The 12117-nt window shown below is 41.5% G+C and overlaps 1 protein-coding gene across 1 annotated transcript in view; it reads left to right on the forward strand.

Annotated features, from left to right (window-relative positions):
• EPHB1 (EPH receptor B1) overlaps positions 1-12117 on the forward strand; it is a 605917-nt gene that overhangs the window by 464730 nt on the left and 129070 nt on the right. The window contains exon 6 of the mRNA XM_004381423.2: positions 3405-3529. Coding sequence (XP_004381480.1) covers positions 3405-3529 — 125 coding nt within the window. The remainder of the gene's footprint in view (positions 1-3404; positions 3530-12117) is intronic.

A 12117-nucleotide genomic window follows, 5' to 3' on the forward strand; every position in this document is an offset into this window, starting at 1 on the left:
CCATCAAGTCGATTCTGACTCATAGCGACCCTATAGGACAGGGTAGAACTGCCCCATAGAGTTTCCAAGGAGTGCCTGGTGGATTCAAACTGCTGACCTTTTGGTTAGCAGATGTAGTGCTTAACCACTACGCCACGAGGCTTATTTCTACTTGGTTTCTAGGCGATCGCACTCTCCTGATTTTAACTTTTACCTGACTGGCCTTTCCTTCTCAGGCTGCTTTGCTGTTTCCTCATCTCCTGAATCTTAATGTCTTCTTCTATTTATGTTCATTCTCTTGGTGATCTCTTTCAGTTTCATGGCTTTAAATAATTTTGAGACATTGATGCATTTGTCTCCAAATTTTTTATCTACAATCTGGACTCTTATACATCCATTGGCTCACTCAGCTTACACTCTTGGGTATCTAAAGGATCTCTCACACTTAACAGATCCAAGATGAGCCCCTCGGCTTCCCTCCAACACCACTTCCACTGATGTCTTCCCTGATCCCAGTTGAGACAGCCCCATTCTTCAAAGTGCTCAGGACGAAAACCTTGGAGTCATTTTGATTCTTCTGGCATTCCATAGCTCTTCTACCTTGCTCTATTTTTTTTTTTTTTTAATTTTTTTTTAACATACCTTGTCGTTTATGTATTTGTTATGTTTGGTCTCCCAACCCCTCCATTAGGAAGTAAACTCTGTGGCAGAAGCAAATTTTATTTCATTCACTATTGTATCTCTAGAACCTAAAACGGTCACTGGCACATGGCAGATGTTCAATAAGTATTTGTTTAGTTAATTAACTAATTAATTATAAACCTGGGCCATGATACTAAGCTGGAAGGAAGAGAAAATGCAGTTGATGGCTGAATCAGGATCCCAAATTATTTCAATTTACTAGATTAATAGGCCAAATTTAACACCATAAAGGTAAAGAGATACATGTAAATCCCTGTCATTAAAGCCAAAAGCCAGAGCCAACTCCACGACAAAAGATGAGGAGTATACTATGGGAACGCCTCAATGTTGGATTTGACTGTGATTTCAGAATCAAACAGCAGGGACATGCTGTTGATCCAAAGGTCACATTAATAAGAGGAGTAGTACACAGATCATGGTAGACATTAGTTTTACTCTAGTCTTTGCTGCTCAAAGAGCAGAGAGAGAGTTGGGTTCGCCTCTGGGTCTCACACCTAAAGATGGATGTAGACCACATGGGCCCCTTTTGGGAATGAGCCACCTTGGGTAGCAGCATGTCATGGGAGAAGTGTTTGTAGTAACTGGCCATTCTTTTTAGCAGGAATAACTCAGGTAGACCTACCTAGTATCTTTAAATATTCAACAGGACATTTTACCTGGGAGGGAACATTCTATATTACTTCAGTTGGCAGAACTGAAACCAGTAGAAGAGGACAAATTTCAGGTAAGGATAAGGAAGACATGCAGAAGTGGTGAGCAGTACCCAAGTATGGAGCAGCAGTGCCTAGAGACAGGGAGCCTCTCGTCACTGGAGGAGCTGGGCAGTGAATCCTTCAGAGGGAAATTTTGGGAGGGGATTCAGGGCTGGATTAATCCAGAAACCTATGATCCAGTACTATGAGGTGAGCCAGCTCCTCCTGCAGACTTGCAAGACACCAAGATAGGATTAGCTGTGTAAGAGATTTATGTGAGGGAAAATGGGCTGGGAGCCAGAAGAGGCTGGGAGAGCGTCAGGCCACATTGAAGGTCTGAGCCTTGTGAAGGAGGAAGGGGAGGAAGGTGGATTGGTTAGGAAGAGGCTTAGACTGCTGTGCTGTCTAAGAAAGCATTCATAAGGGCAATGGGGAGTCCTTAAGCTAAAGTTGCCCATCAAAGGAGCCCCATATCTTATAGGAATGGGCCTGCCATAGTATCCCTGCCATGCTCAGTCATTGGCTGAGAGCAGTTTGTGGGAAGCATGACTTCTGTGTGAACAAGATAATAGATTTCAGAGCCAAGCAGCTGGGACCATTAGTCAGTTACATTCTGAGGAGTAGATCTAAGAGGCTCATTTTCATGATCAACACAAGCCCTCAAATGGGAGCTATGCAAACTGATCCTCCAAGTCCCAGGTGTACACTGGTTCTAAGTCCACATCTCAGCACTTCTCACACTGGGCTCTCTCTGTTGGCACCCCTGGCTGTGAGCAGCTAGAGACCAAATGTTCAGCATCGCCAGCCCCTGGCACAGTGGCCAACACACAGTAGGTACTCACTGAGAGCTCAATGAGTCGTAGACAATGCAGCAACCCGGGTCCCTGCCACCTGGAACAGTAGTCTGTAATTTCAGGTCCAGGTCTTGGAGGAGAATCTGTTAACTTAAATTGAGGTTAGTAAATGTCACTCATCCACAGTCCCCAGAGAAAACCCTTGTAAAGTGGAGTTCCAGTAAGGAAATGACTTTCATCACTGCAGAAGTGTCAGGACTGAACGGAGCAGCCCTAGCTGAACACATATTGAAGCCTCATTCATTACCCACCTCTTCCCCTAGAAAGACAACCCTCATTTATTATTTCCAGAGTGTTTTCATTTTACTCACACTATGTGATAAATGTTGAATTGGGAAATAAACAGTATTATTTCCAAACAGATTTTGGAGTCATTTTGCAGATTTTGGAATTATTATCCTGTTTCCAAATGTTTGGTTTCTGTATCATTTCTTCATTTGTATTTGTGAGTTCCTTATTGCAAATGCCCTCATTTGGAAAACTCTGACAGTACCTCTGTTGTTGGTCTGCTTTCATGTCTTCTTGAGAGATGTTTCCTCTCTTCCTGTCAGAGTACAGTAAAATCTTGCATGCAGTTTCAGAAAGTGATTTTTGCTAGAACATTCCTTCATATTGCATAATAATTCTGCACTGACCAGTTCCGCTCTCTGGCTATCATCCCTTGCCTCCAGGTTCTCTTCTCTGCAATATCTCAGAACATTACTTCAAGACTGAGATTCTTTCAACATCTTTTTATCTTGCTCCACTCTTGCTCAAAAACATTCCATTGCTCCTCTTTTCCTACTGTCCAATGCCTAGACTCCTTTGCCTGGTTGTCACTGCCTCCCTAATTGTCTCTGGCTTCCCCAGGCCACGTTGTTTTCCTCTGATTTTTCCAACCAATCCTTGTTTTGGTCAAGCCTTTTTCCTCCCTGCCCAAGAAAACACCATGCCCATTCCTGTCCCTGCCCTCTCACAAGTTCTCTTCTCCTGAATTATCACCTTATCTCTCCTTTGTTATCCAAATTCCACTCATTCTGCAAGACCCGAAAGAAGTTCTACAGGTCAGGCTCTGCTGAAAAAGAAAGGGTAGTGTTCAAACCCAATGGCATTTCTGTCCCTGCCTATCTCTGAAAGATGGCACTTCTCATGTAATCAGGAGTCTGTTTATCTTCCCTGTTTCTTCCTCTCTCCACAGCCCCTTCCACTGTTCCCATCATGCACCAAGTCAGCGCCACCATGAGGAGCATCACCCTGTCCTGGCCCCAGCCGGAGCAGCCCAATGGCATCATCCTTGACTATGAGATCCGGTACTATGAGAAGGTGAGCCAGCTCCCCTTGCAGGTTTGCAAGACCCAGGGTCAGCTACTGTTCAATGGGTGATGGGAAGCTGAGACTATAAGGAGGCAGGCTGGAGGAAGTCTTGAGGGAGGAGGATGTGGTAATAGAGGCCAGGGACTCCCTGCAAAAGCCTCAGCGCAGACACTTTCTGCACTGACTCAAGAACGAAACTTCCAGCCCTCTGCCCTGCTATCTGGACAGCTCACTGGGGTGGCTAAATCTTCAAAAGATTTTGTGCCTTTGTAGATAGGTGGTTTTCAAAGTTTTTGATCCTGTATCTCCAGTATAAGTTTTATAAATTCTATGCACACATGTACTACTACACTAATATATTTATGGAGGTTAGAAAATATGTAAATGAAAATTTAAAAGGATGAGATAAAAATTAGTAGAAATAAAAATTTGTTTATTATCATCCTTGACTGCTTTTTAGCAGCTGCTGCTGGGGGCTCTGGCAGGACAAGTACTCCCAAGAAAAGGGAAAGGGGACCTTCTGGAGTTGGTCCTGGTCTCTCCACAGGGGAAGGAGAGCCTCCTTCCCACCATTGTGGCCTGCAGCATTTGCAAAATCTCAGGAAAATACAGTGCTTTCTATACTGACCCAACACATTATTTGTAAAAACACTTGATTCATTCATTTATTTTTTTTTTGCAAATATTTATTGAGTGCCTACTGTTTGTCAGTTACTATTCTGGGTATATATTAGTGATCAAATCAGATGAATATCCCTGCCCTTAAGGAGCTTACTTTCCAACAGAGGGAGACAGACAGTGAGCAATGAACATAATAGGTAAGGAAATCATATAGTATGTTAAAAGATGATTAACGTAAAGGAAGAAACAAAAAGCAGAACAAGGTAAATGGGATCAAGAATGTCAAGTTTCGGGGAGAAGTAAGGTGCAGAATTAAATAGAATGGTTAAGTTAAGCCTCTTTGAAAAGGTAAGATCTGAGTAAAGGCCTGAGAGAGTTGAGGCTGTTGTGAAGTAGATACCTGGGGGAGGGAGAGGCAACAGCCTGTGCAAAGGCCCTGAGGACTATCAAAATTCATGATTCAAGCAGCAGGAAGGACATGAGCATGACTGAAGTGAGACAAGCAATGGAAAAGTAGTAGAGAGGTGAGAGAGGTAACAGGGGAAGTGATTTGGGCCTTGAGGACTTGAGCTTTTCCACTGAGATGGGAAGCCATAGGAGGAGAGAAGAGTCATGATCTGACTTACATTTTAAAATGCCTATTCAGGATGCTCTTTTGAAAATAGACCTGCTCTATCTACAATCATCTACGCCAAGGATGATGGCAGTTTGAATCAGATGGAAGCAGAGGGCCAGTGAAAATTAGTAAATTTCCACATATATAAACTAAAGGTAGAACCAATGGCATTTCCAACAGGTTGGATTTTGGGTGTCAGAGGGTTATGACTTGAGCCGCTAGAAGGGTGTAGCCACTATTGATTGAGAAGGGGTCGGCTGTGGGTAGAACATGTTTGAAGAGAGGAAAGGAACAGAAGTTCAGTTCTATGTCTAAAATGTCTATGAGATAATGGGTGAAGATGTGGAGTAGGCAGCTAAATGTACACATCTGGAGAGACAGAGAGAGGACTGGGTTGGAGATGTCCATTTGAGAGTTGTCAGTATATTGATGGTATGGAAAGCCGTGAGCCTAGATGAGATCATCAGTGGGTCAACAGAAATAAGAAAAGGATCAAGGACCAAGGCAGTGTTGAACAGTGGAACATGACTGCATTGGGAAGCAGGAATCCTATGTTCTAGTGCCTTTGTTAACTAACCAGCCATGCAGCCATGGTGAAATTACTTAACCACTCTGGGTGCAGTTTTCACATGTGTAAAATGGCAGCTATTTGCCTCCCTGAAAGCAGAGGGCCAGGTGGATCCCAGTCTGATCTGTGAGGAGGTGTGCCCTTAGCCATCGTGGCTGAACTTGAAAGCAAGCTGGAGCATCAGGCATTGTTCTCTTATATTTAGAGAACATAGGGTTTTTTAGACAGTTAATTCAGGTAATTAAGTGAATTTGGGGGTAATTTAAACTATCTTGATTCATGAAAACCAAACCCCTTTCTGTCGAGTTGATTATATATCCATCCGACTTTGAATTTGAGGCCCTGGTTGTGCAGTGGTTAAGTACTCAGCGGCTAACCGAAAGGTTGACGATTCAAACCCATTCAGCAGATCTGCGGGAGAAAGACCTGGCAATGTGCTCCTGTAAAGATTACAGCCAAGAAAACCCTATGGGCATTTCTATTCTGTCACATGGGGTCACTATGAGTCAGGATCGACTCGACAGCACCTAGCAACAACATATGCTACATATTTTGTGTCAGTTAATAAATGCTGACTTTCCAAAATGTTTTGATTGAGGCACCATATCTGTTTGGACCAATTAACCAGGTTTCATTTTGTCACCGAAGTTGAGTAAGGGTTCGATAGGGCATCACATGTGGCCAGTATATAATGCCCTGTCAGAGTCTCCAACAAGGTTCTACCCAGACTCCCTCTCCACACACACATGAACTTTTAGCCCTGTTGAAATAATAATTCATCTCAGAAAAACGATAATGATTTCTCCCTAGTGTGCATCTATTGGATTGGGCTTGGGCTTTACAAACATTATCTAACTTTCTCCTCACAACCCAGTATGGCAAATGTTAGTATCACTGGCATGACTAAAGAAACTTATGTACCAAGTTTAACAAAACCCTCGCCCAAGGTCACAGAGCTCAGAAATGAGCTGATAGCCTGAGTTCTTTGCCCTGGAGCAAGTGGCAGTGTTGAGAAGGGCCTGGATGCATTGGAGACCACCTGCTCCTCCTCATCTGTTGTGCCAAGGGCAGTCACTTCAGTGGGCAGCTGGGACAGGGGTGAAGGGCTTAATGATAGTATCAGGACCAAAGCCATGAGGTTCCCACCTGTGCCTTGACCCTTCGCTCCCCATCCCACCCACAAGCTGCTCCACTGCCTTTCTCTTTACTTTCAAACGTCCTCCCTTGAAAAACTGTGATTAACCTCAACTTCTGATGCTATGAAAAAAGCTAATTCTCCCATTTCAAGTCATGTCCCTACTTCTCAGTAATTTATACTAATTATTAACAGACACACATGCACAGCAGCTCAATGCCTGAGGCAGTTTCCACACCTCATTGAAGCATATTATTGTCCCCACTCCAGAGGACAGAAGGCCTTTTTTGGGAACACCGAAGAGCCTTTGCTGAAGCATTGGTCACCATTCAATATGTTACTTTAGAACTCTTCTTCATTTATAAAGTGCTTGGCTCTAAAATCCATTACATTGCTTGACCATTTCTAATATAAGTAAATAAAAAGACATTAGCCTGTGAAGGTTTTGATATAATAACCAAAATGATAATAATTTGTCATATATTGAGTACCTACTATGTGCTAGATACACAGATATATTAGCTCTAATCCTTAAAAGAAAAAAGAAGAATACTTGAAAGCCTGGTGTACCCAATTTATAGATAATGGAATCAAGTCACAGAAAGATTAAGTTACTCATCCATGATGACACAGGTCACAGGTAGGGCATCACAGAACTGTGACTATAGGCTTTCTATTATGTTTCAAGGGTAGAACCTTCCGTGCTCAATATAGAAGTGGATGCAATCACCTTTGATGAGCATCTCAAAATTAATGTGGCCCCTGAAACAAGAGATTGTATCTGAATTTTAAATCTACATGCTTGTGGCCACAATGATCGGTCACCTTATTATCCCACCTACTTCACATGCCATAGGATCCTGGTCTTTAGAAGATACCAACACCAATAGAACTCAGCCCAGTAGCTGCCCTGGAATCAGGCCCAAAAATCAAAACCCACCATCCCTCTGTCCTGTGTCACTTCTTCTCCCCCAGAGATGCCCCAGCCCCTTCATCTAAGTTGGAGTTGACAAACCTTATCAGTAAAGGATCAGATATTAAATATTTTAGTCTTGTGGATCTTATAGTTTCTGTAGCAGCTAGTCAACTCTGCTATTACACCATGAATGCAGCCATAGACAGTATCTAAATGGATGGGCATGGTTGAGTTCCAGTAAAACTTTATTTACAAAACAGGTGCCTGGCCATGGGCATTAGTTTGCCAACCACTGAAAAAACTCTTCCTGGGTTTTTTCTTGCCCCACCTCATCCTCTCCATTTGTGCTTGGGACCCATTTCAATTTCAGCTCTGTGAATAGAACTAATGACACTTTCGCCTCCTCCAACAGCTCATTAATAGAGAGCTCAGATGCCATCGAGCTGATGACACTCCCCGCGCCTCTGCCATGTTCATCTCCTTCCCCATTTTAATATGTTTCCATTCATCGTTCTCTCTTGTTTACTGTCTTGTAGCTCTTTTCACTCCTGGCATCAGTGCTTATAGGCAAACCATGGGAGGAGCACCTACATCTGCTCTCGGCTGTCTTGACAATTAAGTGCTTAGACACTTACTCTCTCTTCATAATAACTGCCCAGGTTAGGACAGCCTGGTTTAGGCCTTGGGAATTTTTACTCTTCAAATTTTAGGATCATTTTCTCATGGAAACTCTTTCAGAACTTTGCAATATCTTGTGCTCAATCGATGGATTCAAACAACTGAAGTGTGCTGTTTATTCATTCATTTAGCACCGACTCATTGAGCACCCAGGCAGTTCCAGCCTGGTGCTGCATGTTAGGGATGGAGAAATAAGAGATATGTGGTCTCTTCCTTCAAGATAGCTGCATCCTCTATCTTCCAAACACTTATTAAATCAGTCATAAATGACAAAAAAAAAAAAAACAAAAACGCACAACCTTGCTCATTGCTCTCACTCATTTTCCTGGAGTTGATTAATGAATGTGTGGGTCACCAGAACTCGTAGTCATTTTAATTACAAAACTTCTTGAAGAAAGTGTGGACTCTAAAGTGATTATGGGTTAATGTCTCATCCTCACAATCCAAATGCCAATACATCAAAACACTTTTTTGAGTAAAACAGCTGCCCAACCAATGCTTCACTTAATTCAAGCAGTGCGTGATTCCATCAGATTCCAGTAAAGCCAGCTGGATTTACAGAATAGGGTTTTATCTTTATTTGCAAGTGAGGAGGAGATTTTCATAGTTTGAGATCTCACATCTCCAGTGTGTCAAGACAGTAATGACCCAAGTTCTAGATGGCACCCCCTCTGTAGTGGACAACCTTCTTTTTGCAGAATCCCTGATTGAGGAAAGGGTGACCATCACCATCTGTTAAATAGACCAAAAAATCAAATGACGGATGGAGCAGTCTCTCTCAGAGGTGGGTGTATATCCCCCTCCATTAAGGTGAGTTTGGGCCTCTTTGTAACTTGCAGCTGTCGCTGGAGCTGGCCTCAAACCTGTGGTCCCTTACAACTGCTTCAGAGTCATTTATCACCACCCGTTGTGCCAATCACACTCCACATGTGCCCAATTACTTACAGGCTCCTGAGTCCCTTTATTATTATTATTTTAATTATGCTTTAGATGGAGGTTTACAAAGCAAATTAGTTTCTCTTTAAACAATTAATACACGTATTGTCTTATGACATTAGTTGCCAACGCCACGATGTATCAACACTCTCCTCTTCTTGAATTTGAGTTCCCCATTATCAGCTTTCCTGTCCCCTCATGCTTTCTAGTCCTTGCCCCTGGTTTGGTATGCTCATTTAGTCTCATTTTGTTTTATGGACCTGTCTAATCTTTGGCTGAAGGGTGAACCTCAGGAGTGACTTCAGTACTGAGTTAGAAGGGTGTCCAGGAGCCATACTTTCGGGGTTTCTGCAGTCTCTGTCAGACCAGTAAGTCTGGTCTTTTTTCGTGAGTTTGAATTTTGTTCTACATTTTTCTCCAGCTCTGTCCAGGAACCTCTACTGTGATCCCTGTCAGAGCAGTCAATGGTGGTAGCCAGGCACCATATAGTTGTGCTGGCCTCAGTCTGGTGGAAACGGTGGTAGTTGTGTTCCATTAGTCCTTTGGACTCATCTTTCCCTTGTGTCTTTGGTTTTCTTCATTCTCCTTTGCTACAGACAGGATGGTACCAGTAGATGTACCTTAGATGGCCACTTACAAGGTTTTAAGATCCCAGAGGCTATTCACCAAAGTAGGATGTAGAACATTTTCTTTATAAACTGTTATGCCAATTGAGCTAGATGTACCCCTAGACTATGGTTCCCAGCCCTCAACCCAGTAATTCGTTCCCTCAGGGAGTTTGGATGTGTCTATGAAGCTTCCATGACCTTTCCTTGGTCAATTTGTGCTGGCTTCCCGAGTATTGTGTACTGCCTTATCCTTCACCAAAGTTACCAGTTATCTATTGTTTAGTTAGTGTTTTTCCCTCCCCATTCCTCCCCTCCATCGTAACCATCAAGGTTTGTTTATTTTTGTGTGTAAACCTTTCCATGAGTTTTTATAATAGTGGTCTTATGCAATATTTGTCTTTTGTGATTGATTTATTTCACTCAGCATAATGCCCTCCAGATTCATCCATGTTGTAAGATGTTTCGCAGATTCATCATTGTTCTGTATCATTTCATAGTATACCATTATGTGCATGTACCATAATTTGTTTATCCATTCATCTGTTGATGGGCATCTAGGTTGCTTCCGTCTTTTTGCTATTGTGAATAATGCTGCAGTGAACATGGGTGTGCATATGTCTATTTGTGTGACAGCTCTTATTTCTCTAGGATATATTCCTAGGAGTGGGATTGCTAGATCATATGGTATTTCTATTTCTAGCTTTTTTAAGGAGGTACTATATTGTTTTCTAAAACGGTTGTACCATTTTGCATTCCCACCAGGAGTGCATAAGAGTTCCAATCTCCCTGCAGCCCCTCCAACATTTGTCATTTTCTGTTTTTTGATTTGTGCCAGTAATGTCGGTGTGAGATTATATCTCAATGTAGTTTTGATTTGCATTTGTCTAATGGCTAGTGATTGCACCCATTTCCTCACGTGTCTCTTAGCTGCCTGAATGTCTTTTTTGGTGAAGTGCCTGTTCATATCCTTTGTATATTTTTTAAATGGATTATTTGTCTTTTTGTTGTAGAGGTGTATTTTCCTATAGATTTTAGAGATTAGACCTTTGTTGGATTTGTCATACCCAAGTTTTTTTTCCCAATCTATAGGTTCTCTTTTACTCTTTTGGTGAAGTCTTTTGATGAGCATAAGTATTTAATTTTTAGAATATTCCAGTTATCTAGCTTATCTTTTTGTGTTTGTTTATTGTTAGCACAGTTTGTATCCTATTTATGCCTGTATTAGGACCTCTAGCATTAACCCTATTTTTTCTTCCATGATCTTTAGAGTTTTTGGTATTATATTTAGGTCTTTGATCCATTTTGAATTAGTTTTTGTGTATGGTGTGAGGTATGGGTCCTGTCTCATTTATTTGCAGATGGATATCCAGTTTTGTCAGCACTATTTGTTAAAAAGACTGCCTTTTCCCCATTTAATCGACTTTGGGCCTTTGTCAGAGATCAAGTGACCATAAGTGGATGAATTTACATCTGGGTTCTCAATTCTGTATCATTGGTCAATGTATCTGTCATTGTACCAGTGTCAGGCTGTTTTGACTACTATAGCTGTATAGTATATTCTGAGGTCAAGTAGTGTAAGTCCTCCTACTTTATTTTTCTTCTTCAATAGTGCTTTACTTATCCAGGGCCTCTTCCATATCCATATAAAGTTAATGATTAGTTTTTCCATCTCTTTAAAGAATACTTTTGGTGTTTGGATCGGGATTGCATTGTGTTTGTAGATTGCTTTGGTTAGAATTGACATTTTCACAAAGTTAAGTCTACCTATCCATGAGCATGGTGTATTTTTCATTTACGTAGGTCTCTTTTGATTTCTTGCAGTAGTGTTTTGTAGTTTTCTTCGTATACATCTTTTACATACCTGGTTAGATTTATCCTAAGTATGTTATATTTGGGGGGCTATTATAAATGCATTGTTTTCCTGATTTCCATTTCGTAGTTCTCTTTATTGGTGTATAGGAATCCAACTGATTTTTGTATGTTTATCTTGTATCCTGCTACTCTGCTGAATCTTTCTATTAGTTCCAATAGATTTCTCATGGAGTCTTTAGGGTTTTCTATGTATAGTATCATATCATCTGCAACCAGGGACAGTTTAACTTCTTCATTACCAATTTGGATGCCCTTTATTTCTTTTTCTTGCCTTATTGCTCTAGCTAGAACTTCCAGCACAATGGTAAGTTGGAGTGGTGATAAAGGGCATCCTTGTCTTGTTCCTGTTTTCAAAGGGAGTGTTTTCAGCCTCTCTCCATTAAGAGTGATGTTGGCTGTTGGTTTTGTATAGATGCCCTTTATTATGTTGGAGAATTTCCCTTCTATGTCTATTTTATCGAGAGTTTTTATCAGGAATGGGTGTTGGAGTTTGTTGAATGCCTTTTCTGCATTAATTGAGATGATCATGTGATTCTTTTCTTTTGATTTATTTATGTAGTGGATTACATTGATTGATTTTCCAATGTTGAATCATCCTTATATAACTGGTATGAATCCCACTTGGTCATGATGTATTATTTTTGTGA

The sequence above is a fragment of the Trichechus manatus genome, unplaced genomic scaffold, assembly GCF_000243295.1.
Source record: "Trichechus manatus latirostris isolate Lorelei unplaced genomic scaffold, TriManLat1.0 scaffold00084, whole genome shotgun sequence".
NCBI classification, from domain to species: Eukaryota; Metazoa; Chordata; class Mammalia; order Sirenia; family Trichechidae; genus Trichechus; species Trichechus manatus.